Source organism: Podarcis liolepis, assembly GCF_965112155.1.
Source record: "Podarcis liolepis genome assembly, chromosome: 2".
Lineage (NCBI taxonomy): Eukaryota > Metazoa > Chordata > Lepidosauria > Squamata > Lacertidae > Podarcis > Podarcis liolepis.
In genome coordinates this window covers 120,414,788-120,434,229 of record NC_139555.1, presented here as the reverse complement: position 1 = coordinate 120,434,229, position 19,442 = coordinate 120,414,788, and the positions used below count along the sequence as shown (strand labels likewise).

Genomic DNA, 19,442 nt, shown 5'->3' with positions numbered 1-19,442 from the left:
CTTACTAGGTACGTGTGTGTTTGTGTGTAAGCAAAAGCATGGGAAACAATCCAGAAGCATTGTCTGCTACTTGAGAAAACATTCAGCAATTGCAAAGACCTGGAGACATGTTTAAAAAATAAAAAAAATCACATGATCACTGAGTCATTTCCAGGAAGGGGAAACTCCCAGTAGCTGAAATCTGAGAAAACGAAACTTAACTCGGGTCTTCAGCACGAGGGAGCCATGGCTGCTGCAGGGGGTCACATCCAGAATCTCCGTGATGAAGCCACTTGCTCCATCTGCCTGGATTACTTCAAGGATCCAGTGACCATCCCGGAGTGTGGGCACAACTTCTGCCGATCCTGCCTGGTCCTGTTCTGGGGGGAATCGGAGGCAGAGGCTTCCTGCCCCCAGTGCAGAGAAAGAGTCCAGAGAAGGAGCCTCGTCTCCAATCGGCAACTGGCTAATGTGGCGGAAATAGTGAAGAATCTCAGCCTTCAAGAGGGAAAGGAGGAAGGAGGGAAAGGAGGAGTCTGTGAGAAGCACCAGGAGCCCCTGAAGCTCTTCTGCAAAGTCCACGAATCCCCCATCTGCGTGGTGTGTGACAAATCAAAGGAACATGAAAATCACAAGGTGATTCCTCTGGAGGAGGCTTTCCAGGAATACAAGGTAGGAGATCCCTGGATCTGGAGGGGGAGAAATAAATAGCTGTGGATTCTTCTTGGGAGGTTTTCTTTTGAATTCTCAGGTCCAAAGTAGACATGACATTGATTGGTCGTTGTTTATCGCCTTGGAAGCAGCCCAGGGGAAGCCTGAGGGCTCCTGGGGTGGCTGGAGGGGGGAGCTGAAGTCTTTCTCTCTGCCAGGGGGACAAGGGGATCTTGAAATACTCACAGCAGCTTCAAAGATTTGAACTCGGACCATGGCAGGGAGAGAAAGGGTTAACCTCGTCCACATCCCCCAGCAAGGCTGCTTTGTACATATTTAGAACAGTAGAAATGTAAATGGCACATAGACAACTAAGTACATGTCTCCTTTGGTTGCCAGGATGCCTCCTCAATGCCCTGCAAAACAGAGAGCAGCAAGGGATCAGCTGGGGGTGGGGCAGGGACTGTTAGCCAGGAATTGACCAGATGGTGCAGGATCCCACCCCCCAAGTATCTGTTGGAAGCAGATTTCGGAGTGGAAGCACTTACTGGTGGCTTATTCGGGGGGGGGGTGCCGTGGAGCCTCTGCAATGAGGTTTCGGGGGGGGGGCGGCTGAGGATCTCCTCCCATCCCAAATGGCAAAGGACTCCGTAGTTCAGAGTAGCATCTGCAAGGACAAGGGATATATATATAATGCCTTTTAATTTTAATCCCTTTAAAAAATATCACTTGTTCCACTACAGTGGTGCAAAAATGCTCCTGTGCCATGCTGGTGGCTTATTCTGGGGGTGCTGTGGAGCCTCTGCAATGATGTTTCAGCAGGGGGGGGGGGCTGAATATCTCCTCCCACTCCAAATTTTGAGATGCTCTGGTCTATCCCTGCATCTCTCGCCTCTTGGGCTGACCTCACTATCTCTTTGAGGCTAGACTGATACATCCCAGGTTGGATCCTGCCTTAGCTTCCTCCTCCTCTTCCCACTTCTCCCTGAGACCTCAAGTTGAGAAGTCAGGCTGGGACCCCCAAGGAAAGGAGGGGAGGCTGAGAGATCACTCCACAAGGGAGGGTGTTTGAGAAAGGGTGAAGGGCTGCAAGATCTGCAAGCAAGGGGGGACCTAACTGGGATCCTGAGCCCCACAGGGGTGCTGCAGATGAAGGTAGTTGATCCATGGAGCCGTGGACCCAAGAAGGCTGAAAACCTCTGTACTTTTATTTCCTCCAGGAAACTACTTTGCTATTCTAGCAAGGCCACTGGGCGCAAGAAGCCATTGTGATTTTCATCTCTCTGTGTGTCTCAATCGAAGCTGAGTTTTCCCTTTTCTCTTTAGGGAGAGATCTGTCACCGCCTGGAGATTCTGAGGAAAGAGAGAGAGGAAATTCTGGCCCATCAAGCAGATCTGGAAAAGGAAAGCAAAGACCTCCTTGTAAGTGTCTCTGTTGTTACCAGACAGGGAACAAGCACTTGAGACCTCCAGGTATAGGGCAGTGTATAAATTCAATAGAAGAGGAGGAGGAGGGGAAGAAGAAGAAGGAGAGGGAGAAGGAGAAGGAGAAGGAGAAGGAGAAGGAGAATTGAGTCAGGACTGAGAAGTGATGGGGAAATCTGCCCATTTCAGCTTCTCCTCATTTTTCATATCAGTCTGTTTATTATTTTATTGTTCTGAAAATGAATCAGATGTTAGGGTAGCTACCTCCTTGTATAAATATTTTGGTCTATACTTTACCCTCATAAATACATTTTTTGTGAATATTACCTGGCTGGGTGAAGCTTCAAAATATCAGAATTTTAAAGCTCTGTTTTGGTCTCCATATTTATTCAGCAAGAGCGAATTAGGCAAGTTCACCTTTGAATGCAGCTAAATTGAGTTTATTTCCCCTTGTCATTTATTACTTAGGAATCTACCCAGACCCGACAGATAGCTGAGGGAGCTAAGGAAAAAGCAGTGGCAGTAGAGGAGAAGCTACCACCCATTCAAAGGCAACTGGATGGTCATAGGTCGACGTTGTCTATGATCGAATTGAAGGAGAAAGAAACGAACCTAAGGATCAGAGCCGTACCTGAAGCTGAGAAAGATAACTTGGTTGATTTTCTCATGCAGGAAATTGCAGACTTTTGGAAATCAGATTTGGAAAAGGGAGAAATCAAGATAGTGAGGGCCTTTAGGCTTGGAGGAGGGGGGAAGAAGAACAGGGTGAGAGACTGTTTGATTACCCTCCGGACAAAAGAGGAGAGAGACAAAATCTTGAGTCTGCACTTCCAGAAGACTTTGGTAATACATCAGTCAAGAGTGGAGATATTCAAAGACATCCCGAAATACCTTTTGGACCTTAGATCTGACTACAGAGATTTGGTTGGTCTGCTGAGAAGCAATAGAATTGTTTTTAGGTGGGAATTCCCCCAAGGCCTATCTTTTAGCTTCAAAGGAAGAAAGATAAAAATAAGATCAGTGGACGACAAGGAAAGATTTTTGAGGGACCACGAGGAAGATTTACAGAAAGGATCTGGAGAAGAGCCAGGAGTACTGGAAAGAGGAATACTAGACAAAGCAATACTGCCTCTCGGATTGGACGATCTAGGAAAAGTGACACCACCAACAGAACAAGAACAAGCACTCGGCGCGGTTGGAGGAAAAGCAAAGTAACTACACCATAGCCCTGCAACTATTAAGTTGGAATACCAATGGTCTTAACTCCTCCCATAAGAGGAAAAAAATCTTTCATATATTAAAAAAGGAACATTTGGACTTGATCTGTTTACAGGAAACACATGTGATAAGACTACACAGGAAAGTATTGATAAATAAAAGATTGGGGCAAGAATTTATTTCATCAGACAAAGTCAAAAAAAGAGGAGTAGTGATTTACGCTAAGGAGAGCTTATCACCGAAATTTATTTTTAAAGATGATCAAGGAAGATGGGTTGCAATTGAAATTCAAACACAAGGAGAGAAATTTTTGATAGTAGGAGTTTATGCACCAAATGAGGGAAAATCAGAATTCTTTAAAAAACTGCACAAGACTTTGATGGACTATATGGATTATAATGTGATCTTGATGGGGGATATGAACGGAGTGGTGTCTACAAATATGGACAAGGCACAAAGACAGGTAGTTTTTAAGGATGGTAGACTACCAAAAACCTTTTTTGAAATGACTGATAATCTGGATTTAGTTGATATTTGGAGAACAAAGAACCCCTTAGGCAGAGAGGGAACCTTTTTCTCTGAATCCAAAATGACTTGGACAAGAATTGACCAAATATGGGTAACTAGAGTACTGGCTCCAAAGACAAGAAAAGTGGAAATTTGTCCTAAAACTTGCTCCGACCATAATGCTGTGAAGATGGAGATGCAACTAACACCAACTGGCTCTTTCAGATGGAGGATGAATGACACCTTGTTTAGGAGTGAAGAAGTGACTAAGAAGGCCCAAAAAACTTTGAGAGACTATTTCGAGATAAACATGAATACTACGGTTGAAAAAAGAGTAATCTGGGACGCAAGTAAAGCGGTTATGAGAGGGTTTCTGATACAACAGAATGCTATAAAGAAGAGAACTCAAAACGAGAAGAAAGATAAAATTTTGGAGAAAATAAAGGAAAGTGAGAAGAAATTGAGAGCAAAAGCAAAGTCGCAGGAGATTTTAAGAGAAATAAAGTTGTACCAAGTACAATATATGAAAATGATGAATCAGGAAATAGAATGGAAAATGAAACAGATGAAACAAAAGACATTCGAGTCGGCTAACAAATGTGGGAAACTGTTGGCTTGGCAAATGAAAAAAAGACAGAAACTTAATACTATTACAAATTTGGAAGTGGAAGGAAAGAATATACAGAACCTAGTGGAAATTAGAAAGTGTTTCCAGAGATACTTTAAACAATTATATACACAAGGGCCTCAAAAGGAAATTGACATAGATCGGTTTTTGAAAACAAATGGATTACAAAAAATCTCTCAAGAAAACAAACTAATGTTGAACTATAAAATAACTGAACAAGAGGTAGAAGGTGCCATTCAGAGTATGCAATTGGGTAAATCTCCAGGACCAGACGGATTGACTTCTAGATACTATAAATCTTTGAAAGAATGGCTAATACAACCTTTAAAGGAAGTCTGTAATGAAATATTGGAAGGGAAAAAGGCACCGGAATCGTGGAAGGAAGCGTATATCACACTTATACCGAAGACAGAGACTGAAAAGACGCAGCTCAAGAACTACCGCCCCATATCGCTGCTTAATGTGGATTATAAAATTTTTGCAGACATTTTGGCAAAAAGATTTTAAAAAGTACTAGTGGAAGGGATCCATAAAGATCAAACAGGCTTTCTCCTGGGTAGACACTTGTCTGACAATATGAGAAACATTATAAATATTTTAGAAAAATTGCAAGAAAATATAAATATAAAGGCAGTATTGATATTTGTGGACGCGGAGAAAGCCTTTGACAATATCTCTTGGAGCTTTATGAAGAAGAATTTACAGGGGATGGGGGTTGGTCAAGCTTTTGGAAATGGTATAGGTGCAATATACTCTGAACAAAAGGCCAAACTAATTGTTAACAACGTGGTGACAGAGGAATTTAAGATAGAGAAAGGGACACGACAAGGATGCCCAATTTCCCCATTGCTTTTTATATCGGTCCTGGAGGTCCTTTTAAATATGATTAGAAGGGACCAATTGGTTGAAGGTAGGTATGCATGTCGGAGTCAAACAGTACAAATTGAGAGCATTTGCAGATGATTTAGTATTAACGTTACAGGAGCCAGAATCTAGTACTAAAAGAGTGTTGGAACTGATTAAAGAATTTGGTCAGGTCGCAGGATTTAAGTTGAACAAGTTAAAAACTAAGGTTTTAGAGAAAAATCTAACAGCGATTGAAAGAGAGAGGTTTCAGAAGGAGACAGGTTTAACACTGGTTAATAAGGTGAAATACCTGGGGGTTAACATGACAGCTAAGAATGTGAATCTATTTAAGGATAACTACGAGAAATGCTGGCGGAAGTGAAAAAAGATCTAGAAATATGGTCAAATTTGAAGCTTTCACTGCTAGGCCGTATAGCTGCGATAAAGATGAATGTATTGCCAAGAATGTTGTTTTTGTTTCAAACATTGCAGATTTTGGATAAAATGGATTGTTTCAAGAAGTGGCAAAGAGATATTTCTAGATTTGTCTGGCAGGGCAAGAAGCCTAGAATAAAATTTAAAATATTAACGGATGCAAAAGAAAGAGGTGGATTTGCCCTGCCAGACCTTAAACTTTACTATGAATCAGCAGCTCTTTGCTGGTTGAAAGAATGGCTGCTTCTTGAAAACACAGACATTTTGGATTTAGAAGGTTTTAACAATGTATTTGGGTGGCATGCATATTTATGGTACGATAAGGTCAAAGCGCATAAAGCTTTTAAAAACTACATAGTCAGGAAAGCATTGTTTAACGTTTGGATAAGATATAAGGACCTGTTTGAAAATAAAACCCCAAGGTGGTTGTCACCGATGGAAGCGAAGGCTCAGAAAAAGCTCAATATGGAGGCCAAATGGCCGAAATATTGGGAAATTTTGGAACAAGAGGGAGATAGATTGAAACTGCAGAGCTTTGAAAAATTAAAAAATAAAGTGCGAGATTGGCTTCATTATTACCAAATAATGGAGGCATTCCATGTGGATAAGAAAATTGGCTTCCTGGTGGAAAAATCAAAATTGGAAACAGAACTGTTAGATCCCAATACTAAGACTTTGTCAAGAATGTATAATCTGCTGTTGGAATGGAATACTCAGGATGAAATGGTGAAATCTGCTATGATTAAATGGGCACAAGATGTTGGACATAACATTATGATGGCTGACTGGGAAAAGTTATGGACCACAGGTATGAAGTTTACGGCATGTAATGCCTTAAGAGAGAATATTATGAAAATGATATACAGGTGGTACATGACACCAGTCAAGCTTGCAAAAATCTATCATTTGCCCGATAATAAGTGTTGGAAATATAAAGAAACTGAAGGTACATTCTTTCACCTTTGGTGGACATGCCCAAGGATTAAGGCTTTCTGGGAGATGATATATAATGAAATGAAAAAGGTATTTAAATATACCTTTCTGAATTAACCAGAGGCCTTTCTCCTGGGCATTGTCGGCCAATTGGTGCCAAAGAAGGATAGAACTTTCTTTATGTATGCTACAACAGCAGCGAGAATACTTATTGCAAAGTATTGGAAGACACAAGACCTACCCACCCTGGAAGAATGGCAGATGAAGGTGATAGACTACATGGAATTGGCGGAGATGACTGGCAGAATCCGAGACCAGGGAGAAGAGTCAGTGGAAGAAGATTGGAAGAAATTTAAAGACTACTTACAGAGATATTGCAAATTTAATGAATGTTAGAATGATGTTGGATTGAACCTAACTGGTTTTAGTTGAAATGTTATTAAGAATTAGGTAAGAATAGATTGACTATAGGTAAAGGTGCAAATTTAAAGTTAAATTGTGTTAAGATTAATTATGGACTTAATTTCGAGAAAGAGGGAAAGGACTTGCTGAAATAACAAATTGAACTAGAATACAAAAAGGGAGGTGTGAGGAAGTCAAGGAAATAAGCAAATGAAAGATAAGAATATGAAAATAAGGGCTTTTGCTTTTTCTTTTTAAATGTTTTTGTTTGTAAAATGTTTTTCTTTTTTTATCTTTTTTCTGTATTGTAATCCTTTTATTGTTTGTATTTCTTTTTTTCTGTATTAGTTAAATACGAATAAATATCATTTAAATAAATAAATAAATAAATAAATAAAGGTTTACTTCTTTAGCCACTGGAGGTTTCATGTCTATAGAAAAATCAGAAGTGTCCACCCTGTTTAATTCTCATAATTTTGTTTCTGTTTTGAGGCTAAGCACCAAACACACTCAGACCTCCTCTTTTCTTGCAGAAATTAACAGAAACAGAGAGGCTGAAGATTGTGGAGAAGTTCAGAGAACTGCGCCAGTTCCTGGAAGAACAAGAAAAAGGTCTGCTGAATCACATGGAAGAGGTGGAGAAGGAGATTGCAGAGAGAAGGGATGAGCAGCTGGCCAGACTCTCCAGGAAACTCTCCTCTCTTGAGAGGATCATCCAGGAGTTGGAGGAGAAGAGTCAGCAGCCAGCAAGTGAACTCCTGCAGGTAAGATGGTGGCAGGAACAGCCCAAGGCTCCAGGAAAAGGCTGCCTCCAATCCTTTATGTGTCCCTTTCATGTATTCAAGGAGTGCAGGGGCTCAGATGATGGAGCCTCCAGTCAGGTTTGTAATGGACAGGAAGACCCAAGAGACCTGGGATGCTTAACTCACCTGAATGCAGACTAGAGATTCTTCTGTGTTCTTGATGGAACAGGAGGTGGTTTTCTGCTCTTTTGCTGATGATTTGTCTCCAAATGATGCCTTCCTTCTTGGCAATGCTGCCTTCCTGCCCTGGGCTGGGCTTCAGCCAGGACAGAGGGACTCATCCAGACTGCTGCTTGTCCCACCCCTTTCTTCCAGGAAAACCTTCTGTTTACTGTTGAATTAGAGCAAACCTCAGCCAGGTTTTTTCTGCATTGATGTTTCCTTCAATGTTGAACTAAGGAGCAGGTTTTTCCTGAGGGAAAGCGGCAGGGCAAAGGCAAAACCACATGGCCCCGTGTTTTCTGGACACAGGAAAAGCAGAAGTGTGGAGGAGCCCAAAGAAACACGGAGCTGTTTTATTACCCCTCTGGAGGCATTTTATGCTGCAGGTGCTTTTTAAATTTCCAGTTGGAAAGTAGAATTTGAAATTTGGGGACTTCTGTGGAAGACAATTTGGGACAGTTCCCTGGTAGGATTAACTTGTAGGCTTCCTTACGTCTGAATGGCACAATGCAAATGGGATTAAAGTTAATTAATTATAATCTAAGACAAGAGATGGGATGGAATAATTGTAAACAGGTATGGAAATGTGGAGAACTTGATACTGGAAAAATTATTAATTTCAGATTGGAGAAATAAAAGCTGTGAGAAACCAAAACTTATTGATTCCACCATCCCTGCCTACAACCTTGCCATGTGCCAGGCAGACTGACATCCGAGGGCCAGGGTCTGAGGGGGTCTTCCTAGTGTGGCCTGTGGTGTGCAGTGAATTCCCTTCTCTTTTCTCCTCTAGGATGTGAGAAGCACCTTGCAGAGGTAAGTGGATCTGGCTCATTTCCATTAGCATCACTCTTTGAAGCTGAGATGCAAGAACCTCAGACATGGCCCTCCAGGGGCTGCAGGGGGGAGACAGGTAAAAGCAGGGCCCCCTCTTCTGAACTTGTAGCCCCCCAATTCTCCCTCCAAGGTTGAAGGTCAACTGCCTCCTCCCTCCCTCCCCACATCACTTCACACAGGGATGGGGCTCTTTTCTTTCTCTTCCACCTTCTGTTCATTGACTTTGGTAATTTCAAACATGTAGAAGAGAAAGTGCCAAAGATCCCTTGGAACAGCTTAGGACGTATCAATATCTTTCCATGTCCCACTGGAAGCCCCCCAACTCTGGTAACTCAGCCCCTTTGTGGCACTGAGGGAGGGAAGGTCTGTTTGTCTAGAATGGGTTGGTTCTTTTTCTTGGGAGCGTTTCCAAGTGAGAGGCTGAAGGTGGTCTTGAGTGGGGGGTGAAAGTCAGGTTGTTTGATGCCTCTGGAGGGAGAGTCCCATGGGGCATGGGGTTGCACACTTCCCCATGAGAGAGGGGGTGCAGGGAGGGTTGAGGTTGCTCTCCTTGACCGTTTGGCAGCTTTGGACATCACTAACTAGCCAGTGTAGTGTAGTGGTTAAGAGCGGTGGACTCGTAATCTGGTGAACCGGGTTCGCGTCTCCGCTCCTCCACATGCAGCTGCTGGGTGACCTTGGGCCAGTCACACTTCTTTGAAGTCTCTCAGCCCCACTCACCTCACAGAGTGTTTGTTGTGGGGGAGGAAGGGAAAGGAGAATGTTAGCTGCTTTGAGACTCCTTAGGGTAGTAATAAAGCGGGATATCAAATCCAAACTCCTCCTCCTCCTCCTCCTCCTCCTCCTCTTCTTCTTCTTCTTCTTCTTCTTCTTTTTCTTCTTCTTCTTCTTCTAACATCCTCTGGAGAGGCTCAGGGAGGGAGGGATTACAGGCACTCCATTTCAGGGGTTTGGCCCTTACGTCCTGGGACCTTCCCAGAAAGTTGTTATGGGGCAGCAGAGTTTGAAGCCATGGGAGCCCTCCGGTGATGTCGCACAGGGTTGCCTCTTGTCCCTTGTGCTGTTTAGCATCCTTACGAAGCCATTGGCCAGGGCTTGGAGGTGGGTGTCAACAGATCACGTTGAATTACCTGTTGGGAAATAAACTTCAACTTTGTTCATGTTATTGAGATCTCCTGCAATAATTAGGGAGACGGTGCCACAATGGGGCCATTCATTGTTTTTCTTTTCACCAGGTATGAGAAAAGAGAGAGTCCAGAGAACCCACTGGCTTTCCCTCCAGAGCTGAGGAACAGGATCTTGGAATCCTGTGATCTAAATCACCTTGTGGAGGATACAATGAAACAATGGAAAGGTAATGAAAAATGGCTGCCAGGATTTCACAGTGGGAATTCTATTATTTCTTCAGAGTTGAACATGCCAGGCTCTTACTGCATGGAATTGAATAACCCCAGGATACCTTCCTTCTTGGTGCTCCAGCCTTCATTTCCTGTCCCCCAGAATGGCCCATGTATATTGTGACGCTGGATCCTGTAAAGAAAGCCTGTATCTGTTTTCAGTTATACGGAACCTCCTTTTCCTTTTGGTTAGCAGTCTACACAATCTGGGGTTGTCCTTCTGGAGGTTCTCCTGCTCTGAATGGAGTCAATTTAAGGATGCCACATTATGAAGTGTTACTTTTGTATGGAGATTTATCTCAGGTGGAAGAGTGTTGCCCTAACACTTTATATCTTTTTGCTTCCTCAGATGCTGTGTTATACAGAAAACAGACTCAGAAAGGTAAATTTCAAGGGGAGGAACAATTTGACAGGAGGGATGGGGACTGATATTTCATGGTGTTAAGCCGTCTTTTCTGCAGACTTTGGGACCCCCATCAATGGCGTCACTCTGGGTAACAGTCCTCTAGTGGTGTTTGGGTTCTTTGTCTGTCCCATGAATGAACTGGGAGCGAGGTTGAAGGCTTGGACTGGGGGCAGAACCTGCTCACCAGTCCGAGTTCCATTCCTGCCTATAGACTAGTATCCTGGTTTCACCCTCGATTTCTTTCCTAAAATCTGTATGCTGTTTGTTTGTAGGGAAAATCCTCAGAGCCTTACAATATCTTACAAAAGCCCTTAAGGAGGATCCTGCAGGGTCAGTCCAGTGACCATGATAGATAGATAATATTTATTGCGGCCATAGGCCCATACAGGTAAAAACAACACATAAGTGACAGCTTGTGCCGTGGGAGAAAAAAAAAAACAGTCGCTAAAACACCACTATAACAATAAAATACTATAAGATGGAAAGGCATGCTACGCCTTAATTAGCTTGTAGCGCTCCTTGGCGTCGCTTTTGGGAGAGGACAGCGACCAGGAACCTAGCCACTTTCAGGGTCGTGTGGGAATCCTTGTCCTGCAAGATTTGGGCAAGGTGGAATTTTGGTGGGGTACCCTCTAGTTTCTGTATGATTGATCTCAACAAATTTGCCCGTGGCACATTGAACAAGGGGCAAGTGAACATAATGTGCTGAAGCGACTCCGGCGTCACCTTATCACATTCGCACGTGGCGGGGTCTTGGCCCTTTGAGAATCTATGTCTCAGGACATTGGAGGGGAAAACGTTGAACCTCGCTTTGGTGAAGGCCAGTCTATGGGCAACAGTCGAAAGGGAGGAGAGGTATGATGGAACGCAATAAGTTAAAGTGATACCAATGTTCTGGGGCGAACAAACACCTCCCCCCAGCATATAATTTTGCTGTAAGTCGATGTCATCCAGTCTTTGACGGATCAGTCTTTGAGCAGTGATTTGGTCTAGTTTTAGGGAATCTGAGGGAGAGATTCCGTAACTCAGGAGTTTGGCATGAATTTTACTAGTCCAAAGGCTGGAGAATTCATCTCGCCATAAGCATTGGACAAGGTAATGGTTTGGTAATCTATGCCACAATGATAACCAGTAATTGAAGACTTGCTTCCACAGGCAAGTTTCTAAGGATGCGATCTTCAATTCTAGTCGCATGGCTGCGTTGCTTACGCACAGGGGGAGCATTAGGAGCCGACGTAGGAATTGGCTTTGCAGAGTCTCAAGGGGAGCAAGGTCTGTCATCACGGCCCAGAGCGGGGCAGCATAAGCAAGCACTGCAACCACTTTTGCCTTGAACACCTTTAGGGCCGAGGGAACATGCAGAGCTCCGTCCGAAAAGAAAAATCGGAGGAGCGCATATGACAGGGTTTTGGCCTTGTTAAGTAGGTGTTGAATTTGAGCTTTCCATCCCAAGTTGTATTGAAAAATAACTCCTAGATATTGAAATTTTAGGACTTGCTCTATTTTTGCTCCACCAAGCTTCCATTTGTATAATCTCCGGCTTCTGGAGAAAATCAGAATCTTGGACTTAGCATGGTTGATGGTTAATTGGTTGAGTTGGCAATACGTGGCAAAGATCTTCAGAGCTCTGGTTAGTCCAACACGTGTATAAGATAGAATTACCGCGTCGTCCGCATATAAAAGGAGTGGGCAGCGGTAATCCGCTAGTCTAGGCGCGTGTGTACTTGGAGATGAGTTAACTAGGGGTGCTCGCATGTCGCTGATGAAAAGGTTGAATAGGCAGGGAGCCAATATACATCCTTGGCGCACTCCCTTGTTTATTGGTATCGAATTTGTGAGGTCGCCCGCAGGAGTAAGTCTCACTCTGGCAAGGGTACCTTCGTGGAGCTGACTAATGAGCCATAAGAGTCTTCTATCAATGCCCTGTTTCGCAAGTTTCTCCCAAAGAATATTTCTAGGAACGCTGTCAAAGGCTGCCTTTAGATCTAAGAAGGCAGCACAGAGGTAGCCCCGGGGAGGGGAGGAGTACTTCCGTGCCAGATGATAAAGAATTATCGCATGATCTGTTGTAGAACGTTTAGTTCTGAACCCTGCTTGTTCGTGGCCAATCTGGTTAGTCTCATCTACCCATCGCAATAATTTAGTCAGCAAAAAGCTGGCATAAATTTTCCCTATGATCGAAAGGAGGCTGATGTTACGGCTCCGTTGGGGAACCTTTTTTATGAATTGGTACTATAATGGCCTCCTTCCATATTTTGGGGATGAGACCGGAAGCGTTGATTGCATCGAAGGTTTTGGCCAAGATGCCGGCCCACCATTTTGGGTGTAGTTTGATGGCTTCAGCAGGGATCAGGTCGGGCCCAGGGGCTTTGCCCGGTTTCAGCTGAGCTATTAGCTTGGCTATTTCGTCAGGATCGGTGGGAGGCCAGATAGGTAGGTGGGTAAACAGATGCATCAGATGGTCGGAGGGAGCATCTGCCTGTGAGAAGCATTTCTTCAGGAACAATTCCCATGTCGGTGCAGAGATGACTGCTCTTGGGTATTTCCTCACCCTTCTGTTAATCAAAGACCAGAATTCCCTGGATCTGTGTGGTTTTGACGCAGTAATCAAAGCCTGCCAACGATTATGTTGCCACTCACGCTTGGCGGTTTTCTGCGTGCGTTTGTAGACTTGCTTGGCTTGGGCATAACTAGCTGGCAGAGTAGATGCATCGGAGATCTTATATACATTATATATAGCACGGAGGCGCTGTCTTGCTTGTTTGCACTGCGAATTATACCAGGGGGCACCGTAAGTATACTCGTTTCGATTTAAATTTTTGGGTGGTAACCTAAAGAAGGACGAAAGATCAGTCGTATGATGGTGGAAGCGCTTCAGCACTATGCTATGCTCGTCTGAGGCAGAGCCTATGTTGGAATGGGGCCCGAGGATTTCTTTTTGAAAGAATTCCTGGTACCTTTGAGCCTGGGTCTCCGACCATTTGATTCCTCTTACTTGGAGAGATTCGTTGGTTACCATCTGGGTCGCATGTCTATGAGCCTCCGGCTGCCAGTTCAGGGAAAGCTTAGCTACAAGGGGAAGATGATCACTAAATTGTACATTCTCGATCTTAAAAGAGGAAATACACTTAAGTAGATCCCTAGAGACCAACAGGTAATCGAGGACGCTGTTTGATTTAACGCTCAGGTGAGTGAAATCCCCTGGAATATCAGGGAGGCATGTGCCATTTAAGGGGACCAAATTCAAACGGATGGCCATTTGATAGAGGAGTACCCCAGCCTCATTTGCTCTGTGGTCTTTAGAAGTTCTCCTCATGATATGTTCCAGGTCGTAATTATCAAGGTTTGGGGTAACCCACCATTTGGCTTTGGTCAGCGAGTCCCAGTTTGCTGCTGTGCGGGCATTAAAATCGCCACCTATTATGACCGGGGTGTTAGGGAACTTAACATAGCATGAGAGCAAATGCTCTTCTAGCGAGTCCCATTTAGAGCCCAGTTCGAGGGAAGAACCCCCAGGTGGCAAGTAAACATTTGTAACTAGGAGCGAGATCTTTTCCCCCGCAATCAGCCCGGTAAGGGCGTAAGGAGGCAAGGCCTGTACTAGAGTAAATTTAGAATGTAGGTTGAGGGAGATGCCTATTATTAGGCCCCCTTTAGGGCGGCCTCCTTTCAGGGAGGGGCAGGCAGGGAGTTCTAGCAGCTCAAAGCCATTTAGGACAATTTTCTCTACTTCCCACGATTCTTGGAACAAGATGATATGAAACAGGTTAATAAACTCCAAGAATTCTGGCTCATGTTTTTTTCCCCTCCAGCCCGCGATGTTCCAGCTGAGGACTGATAGGGGGGAGTTCCTGTTCTGTTCAATTCGCTGTCAATTCAGGGAGAGAAGTGAGTCCTTTGGAGGCAGAGCAGACCCCACAAAAAAGTCAGTTATTTTACTTTGCATGGCAGGCACCTGCTGGAGGTGCCTGATCTTGAAGTTGGTAGTGAGGTGTTCAGACTGGGGCGACAAAACGGGTCTCCCGCTGGCTGGCCCAAGGGCGGACACTTCAGTGGGAGACTCCACAGGATTTGCTGAGACTGCCACACCGCGAGGTCTAAAGGTCGCCGATGAAACCATTTGATTTATATGTCCGGCCGGGTCTTCAGTCCAATCCGGGTCATTTTTTGATGTAAGTGGAACACTCCCCTGACCTGATGCTAGCGAAGGTACTGGGGATGCTTGACGTACAGGTACTGTTTGTATGTCGGGTCTATGCCGCTCAGGGGAATATGAGGACTCCAGTTCCGGCATTGATGGATTGGATGGTAAGGAATTGTTTTGGTGGAAAGGACTCTGAGTTACACTCTTCGGCGGGGGACTCTTGGAGGGCGAGTCAAAATTTATCAAGAGTTGGGATGGGAGGCCAACTTGTGAGGCCAACTGGTTCTCATGTATAGGGAACCTCCCTTGCATTTTGTTTTCCCTCCACACAATCTGGAGAGGTTCTTTTGCGGCTTCTCTAGATTTGCTTGGATTTCTCCCTCGTGAAGTGTGTTAAAAAGGGCACCCGCAAGCACCCAGTCCCTCCTCCACCTCCTGCCCAGTCTGGTCTCCCAGCAGCAGAGCAAGGCCTGAGCTGCCTCCTCCTCAGTTTCAACCTCACCAGCCATCCCCATCTCCTGAGACTTCCCACTGTTCTTATGAGATCAGCCCCATTCCATGAGAGATGACTTCCCATTCCACGAGACCCTTGGAAGTACAGTGCAAAGCTCTGCTGATTCATCCTCTGCAGTTTGGTTTGTCAGCATGCTTGGAAATTCCGGTTTCAAGAGCTTTTCCCTACCAGTTTACTTGGTGCAGATGTTCACCTTCCTCCAGCCCTCCAGTACAGATCCCCATTTCATTCATGGCTTTTGAATGGTTGTATTCTGCCATTTTATAGCATGGTTTACCATTTCTGATTTCCCCATGACATCATGGAATAGTAGAGTTGGAAAGGATCCCAAGGATCATCTAGTCCATGGGTAGGCAAACTAAGGCCTGGGGACTGGATCCGGCCCAATCTTCTTCTAAATCCCAACTGCGGACTGTCTGTGAATCAGCGTGTTTTTACATGAGTAGAATGTGTCCTTTTATTTAAAATGCATCTCTGGGTTATTTGTGGGGCACAGCATTTTGTTCATTTCCCCCCCCCCCAAGATACAGTTGTACCTCGGGTTACAGACGCTTCAGGTTACAGGCGCTTCAGGTTATAGACTCTGCTCACCCAGAAATATTACTTTAGGTTAAGAACTTTAGGACGAGAACAGAAATCGTGCTTCGGCGGCGTAGCAGCATCAGGAGGCCCCATTAGCTAAAGTGGTGCTTCAGGTTAAGAACAGTTTCAGGTTAAGAACAGACCTCCGGAACGAATTAAGTACTTAACCTGAGGTACCAAGGTCTGAGGGACAGTGGACCGGCCCCCTGCTGAAAATGTTTGCTGACCCCTGATCTAGTCCAACCCCCTGCAATGCAGGAATCACAGCTAAACGTGTTACTTGTTTTAATTGCTTAGGCCTTCAGTTGTTGTCTTTGCAATTATTTGTTCTATGTTCTTTTGCTTAAAATAAGGAAAAAACAGATGCTTTCCTCCCCCCCCCCCAATATAAATTTTTGAGCTATTGCAATGTAGCCTCTTAACCCTCTTTTTGCTTCCTCAGATGTCCAGTCACTCAGAAGTCTCCAGAGAGGTAAATTTCACATGGAGACCCCAATTGACAGGAGGGGGGGACACTAGTGTTTCATGGGGGTCAAGAGTCTCTTCTGTACAGTTGAGAACCATCCACCGCTTGACTTTAGCCCTGCTGTTTGTGCCACAAAGGCAGAGAGGGTGGACTTGAAGGGGGGAGAGAAACTTCCCAGAAGGATCAGGCGGAGGAGGGAAGAGTTTTACCCCTGGCTAGAGAGAGTTGGGTTGCTTTTCCATCATGTGACCTTTTTCAGGCCTGGTTGCCATGTGTCCTCTTTTTCCCAGCCATGTCTTCTATTTTCATGATCAAAATTTCTTAACATTCGTATCGGGGCAGATTTTTAAAATTTGGCAGAATGTCCCCAAGTTTTTTGTTCGGTTTTTTGGTTTACAAGAACTCATGAAAATTTTAATATTGCATTAGAACAGGCATAGGCAACCTCAACCCTCCAGATGTTTCAGCACTACAATTCCCATAATCCCTGACCACTGGTCCTGTTAGCTAGGGATCATGGGAGTTGTAGTCCCAAAACATCTGGAGGGCCGAGGTTGCCTATGCCTGCATTAGAGTCAGATATAAGGCACCCGGTTAGGCTAATCTGCAGCAGAGAATCACAACAGAGCAGCATCTTAAGCTAGCAACATACTGTAAAAACCCCTTCTCTTGTGGCTGAACCAAAAGGACGCTGGCTCAGCTACAAGATCTTGGAGAAGGAGTCCGGGAGGGCAAGAGTTAAGACCCCCCCTGCCCTTAAGGAGAGTCCACATGCAGATGTTCAACAGGTTAATAAATTGTTCTGTGCGCACTTACATTCAGAAAGATGTGAACATGTGCCCAAATATTTCATGTGGCAAATGAGGGAGCTATATGTATTATTCTTATTCTTTTGTTGTTGAAAGTTAAGAGCACTGCTACTAGCAATATATCACACCTACTACAGCCTACATATAGTAGGGGTATTTCAAATGAAAGTCGTCATAGCGATCCATCGTTAAAAGACGAAGTTGGCCAATGTGTCCTCTTTCTTGCTCTTCAAAATAGGGCAGCCCTACACTTGCCTATCATGACTGTCTCAGCCCCAAACTGGTAACCTTTTGAGTTATTCCCCGCTTCTCTCAGGGAACTAGTCTTAAGGTATATATTAAATCCCAAAGAGAAGCATGGAATAAGGAGTCCTTTGTAAAATTGCCCTGCCACCTGCCTCCTCTTCCCTGGCGGCAAGGCCTAAACTTCCAAGATGGCTGGGAGGAAGTAGAGACCAAGTGGGTGAGAGAGATGGAGAGCAGGAATAAACAGGCCCCCCACTTAACACGATTTTCACTTATGTGCACGAGGGCCCAGAACATAACTCCCGCAAAAGTGAGGGGAAGCCTCTATGTGGTTTTGTGTTGTGTTTTTATGCTGTGTACCACCCTCAGACCTATATATGATGGGCAGTATGCAAATGTTGATATTATTATTATTGTTGTTGTTGTTATTGTTGTTGTTGTTATTGTTGTTATTATTATTATTATTATTATTATTACATGGGGGTCCTCATCCCCTATTCCAACCCAGAGGTCCCCGAAGGCCAATTCCCACGGAGATTGTCAGAGGAAAGCAGCTTCTCTCCTCTCCTGCCTCCTCCAGTTCTCCTCTCTTTCCTCTTAGATAACACAGAAGAGCTGAGTAAAAGGTTTCCTGGGTGGTTTTTCCTCTTAGAAAATGCCTGGTTTGGAAGGAGGGCAGGCACAATGCACATTGAATATAAGAAAGTGAAGGAAACTGATTTAAAAACCAACCAGAAGATATTTATTCTGATGAGAGTCTGCAAGGAGGCGTCTCAGTGTCCCATGTGATGCAGAAGAAATCCCCTTGATCTGAAAGGGAATCTGGGTTTTTGGGGTGTTTCTTGGATAAGGATGTTCACCTCTCTCTCTCTGCTGACTCTGCCTGATCTTCTCTCTCCCTCATCTTCTCCCAACAGCAAATGTCACTCTGGATCCAGACACAGCCCATCCCCGACTCATCCTGTCCAAGGATCGGAAAGGCCTGAGATGGGGAGACAAACCTCAAGCCCTGCCTGACAATCCTCAGAGATTCAGCTACTATTTTTGTGTGTTGGGACGTGAGGGATTCACAGCAGGCAGACATTTCTGGGAAGTCACTGTGGGAAGTGGGAGATGGTGGGCTGTGGGGGTTGCCAGGAAGTCTGTGGAGAGAAAGGGTATCTTCCCCTTAAGGCCTGAGAGAGGGATCTGGGCTGTGGGGAAGTGGGGAGGGGGGTACTTGGCCTGCACCTCCCCTTATGACTCTCCTCTGTCCCTGAGGGAGAAGCCCAGGAGGATCCGGGTGACTCTGGACTATGAAGGGGGACGTGTGTCTTTTTCTGACGCTGACTCAGGAGCCGAACTCTACACGTTCTCAGGAGCCTCGTTCTCTGGAGAGACCCTCCTCCCTTTCTTTTATCTGGGGGGAATTGAAACCCCCCTCATTATCTCCTGAGGAGACTAAATCTGCCTCTCAGGCCCAGCAGGAGTTTCTCTCCAGACCAGAGTGACTCATATAAAAAAACATTTACCCACCAGCAGAACCATGGGCAGTTTTTCAAGGGGAATTTGAGAGGATTCATTTTCCTTACTTTCTCCATAATTCCCTCTGCAGCTTACTTCTTCTTAAAGAGACAGTCACACTTTTAACAGTCCCAATAAATCATCTTTTCCTCACCTTCAGTCTTGTTTTCCTTTTGAGATGTCTTGTTCGGCAAAGGTTTCCTGCACTGCAGGGGGTGGGACTAGATGACCCTCAGGATCCAGCGCAACCCTGCAATTCTACGAAACCTTCCTCTCCCCACAAGACCTTATGCAGCTGTGAAAATCCATGCATAAGGATGGGAGCTGCAGTCCGGCAGCTTCCAGAGGGGGCCCCATGGGCTGTGCTGCCCTATACATTTCGCAGGGCACCTTCCCCATGTTCCTCAGCCCCACCCCAAATGCACAATGCTCCCCCAAGGAGGGTCTTTTCAGCACCAGCTGCATCTGATTTCTCTCCTGGGATGCCAAGAGCTAGAACAACAAATGTCTGTGGAATTGACCCCTCAAAGATCTGGCAGGACTCTCCCTGGC

The 19,442-nt window shown here is 44.9% G+C and overlaps 1 protein-coding gene across 2 annotated transcripts; it reads left to right on the top strand.

Annotated features, from left to right (window-relative positions):
* Nucleotides 1-214: 214 nt before the first annotated feature.
* Nucleotides 215-19,043, top strand: LOC310701599 (zinc finger protein RFP-like; the record flags this gene model as incomplete). 2 transcript variants are annotated; one of them, XM_083492742.1, is made up of 8 exons in its annotated part: nucleotides 226-651; nucleotides 1,957-2,052; nucleotides 7,558-7,788; nucleotides 8,780-8,802; nucleotides 10,059-10,177; nucleotides 10,570-10,602; nucleotides 16,309-16,338; nucleotides 18,305-19,043. In XM_083492742.1, 8 exons carry the CDS (start codon nucleotides 226-228, stop codon nucleotides 18,820-18,822), a joined length of 1,476 nt encoding a protein of 491 aa, XP_083348868.1. In that variant the 3' UTR covers nucleotides 18,823-19,043. The 2 variants fall into 2 exon arrangements, with proteins under 2 accessions (XP_083348869.1, XP_083348868.1); XM_083492743.1 differs by lacking the exon at nucleotides 16,309-16,338 and having other exon boundaries at nucleotides 215-651.
* Between the last annotated feature and the right edge of the window lie 399 nt (nucleotides 19,044-19,442).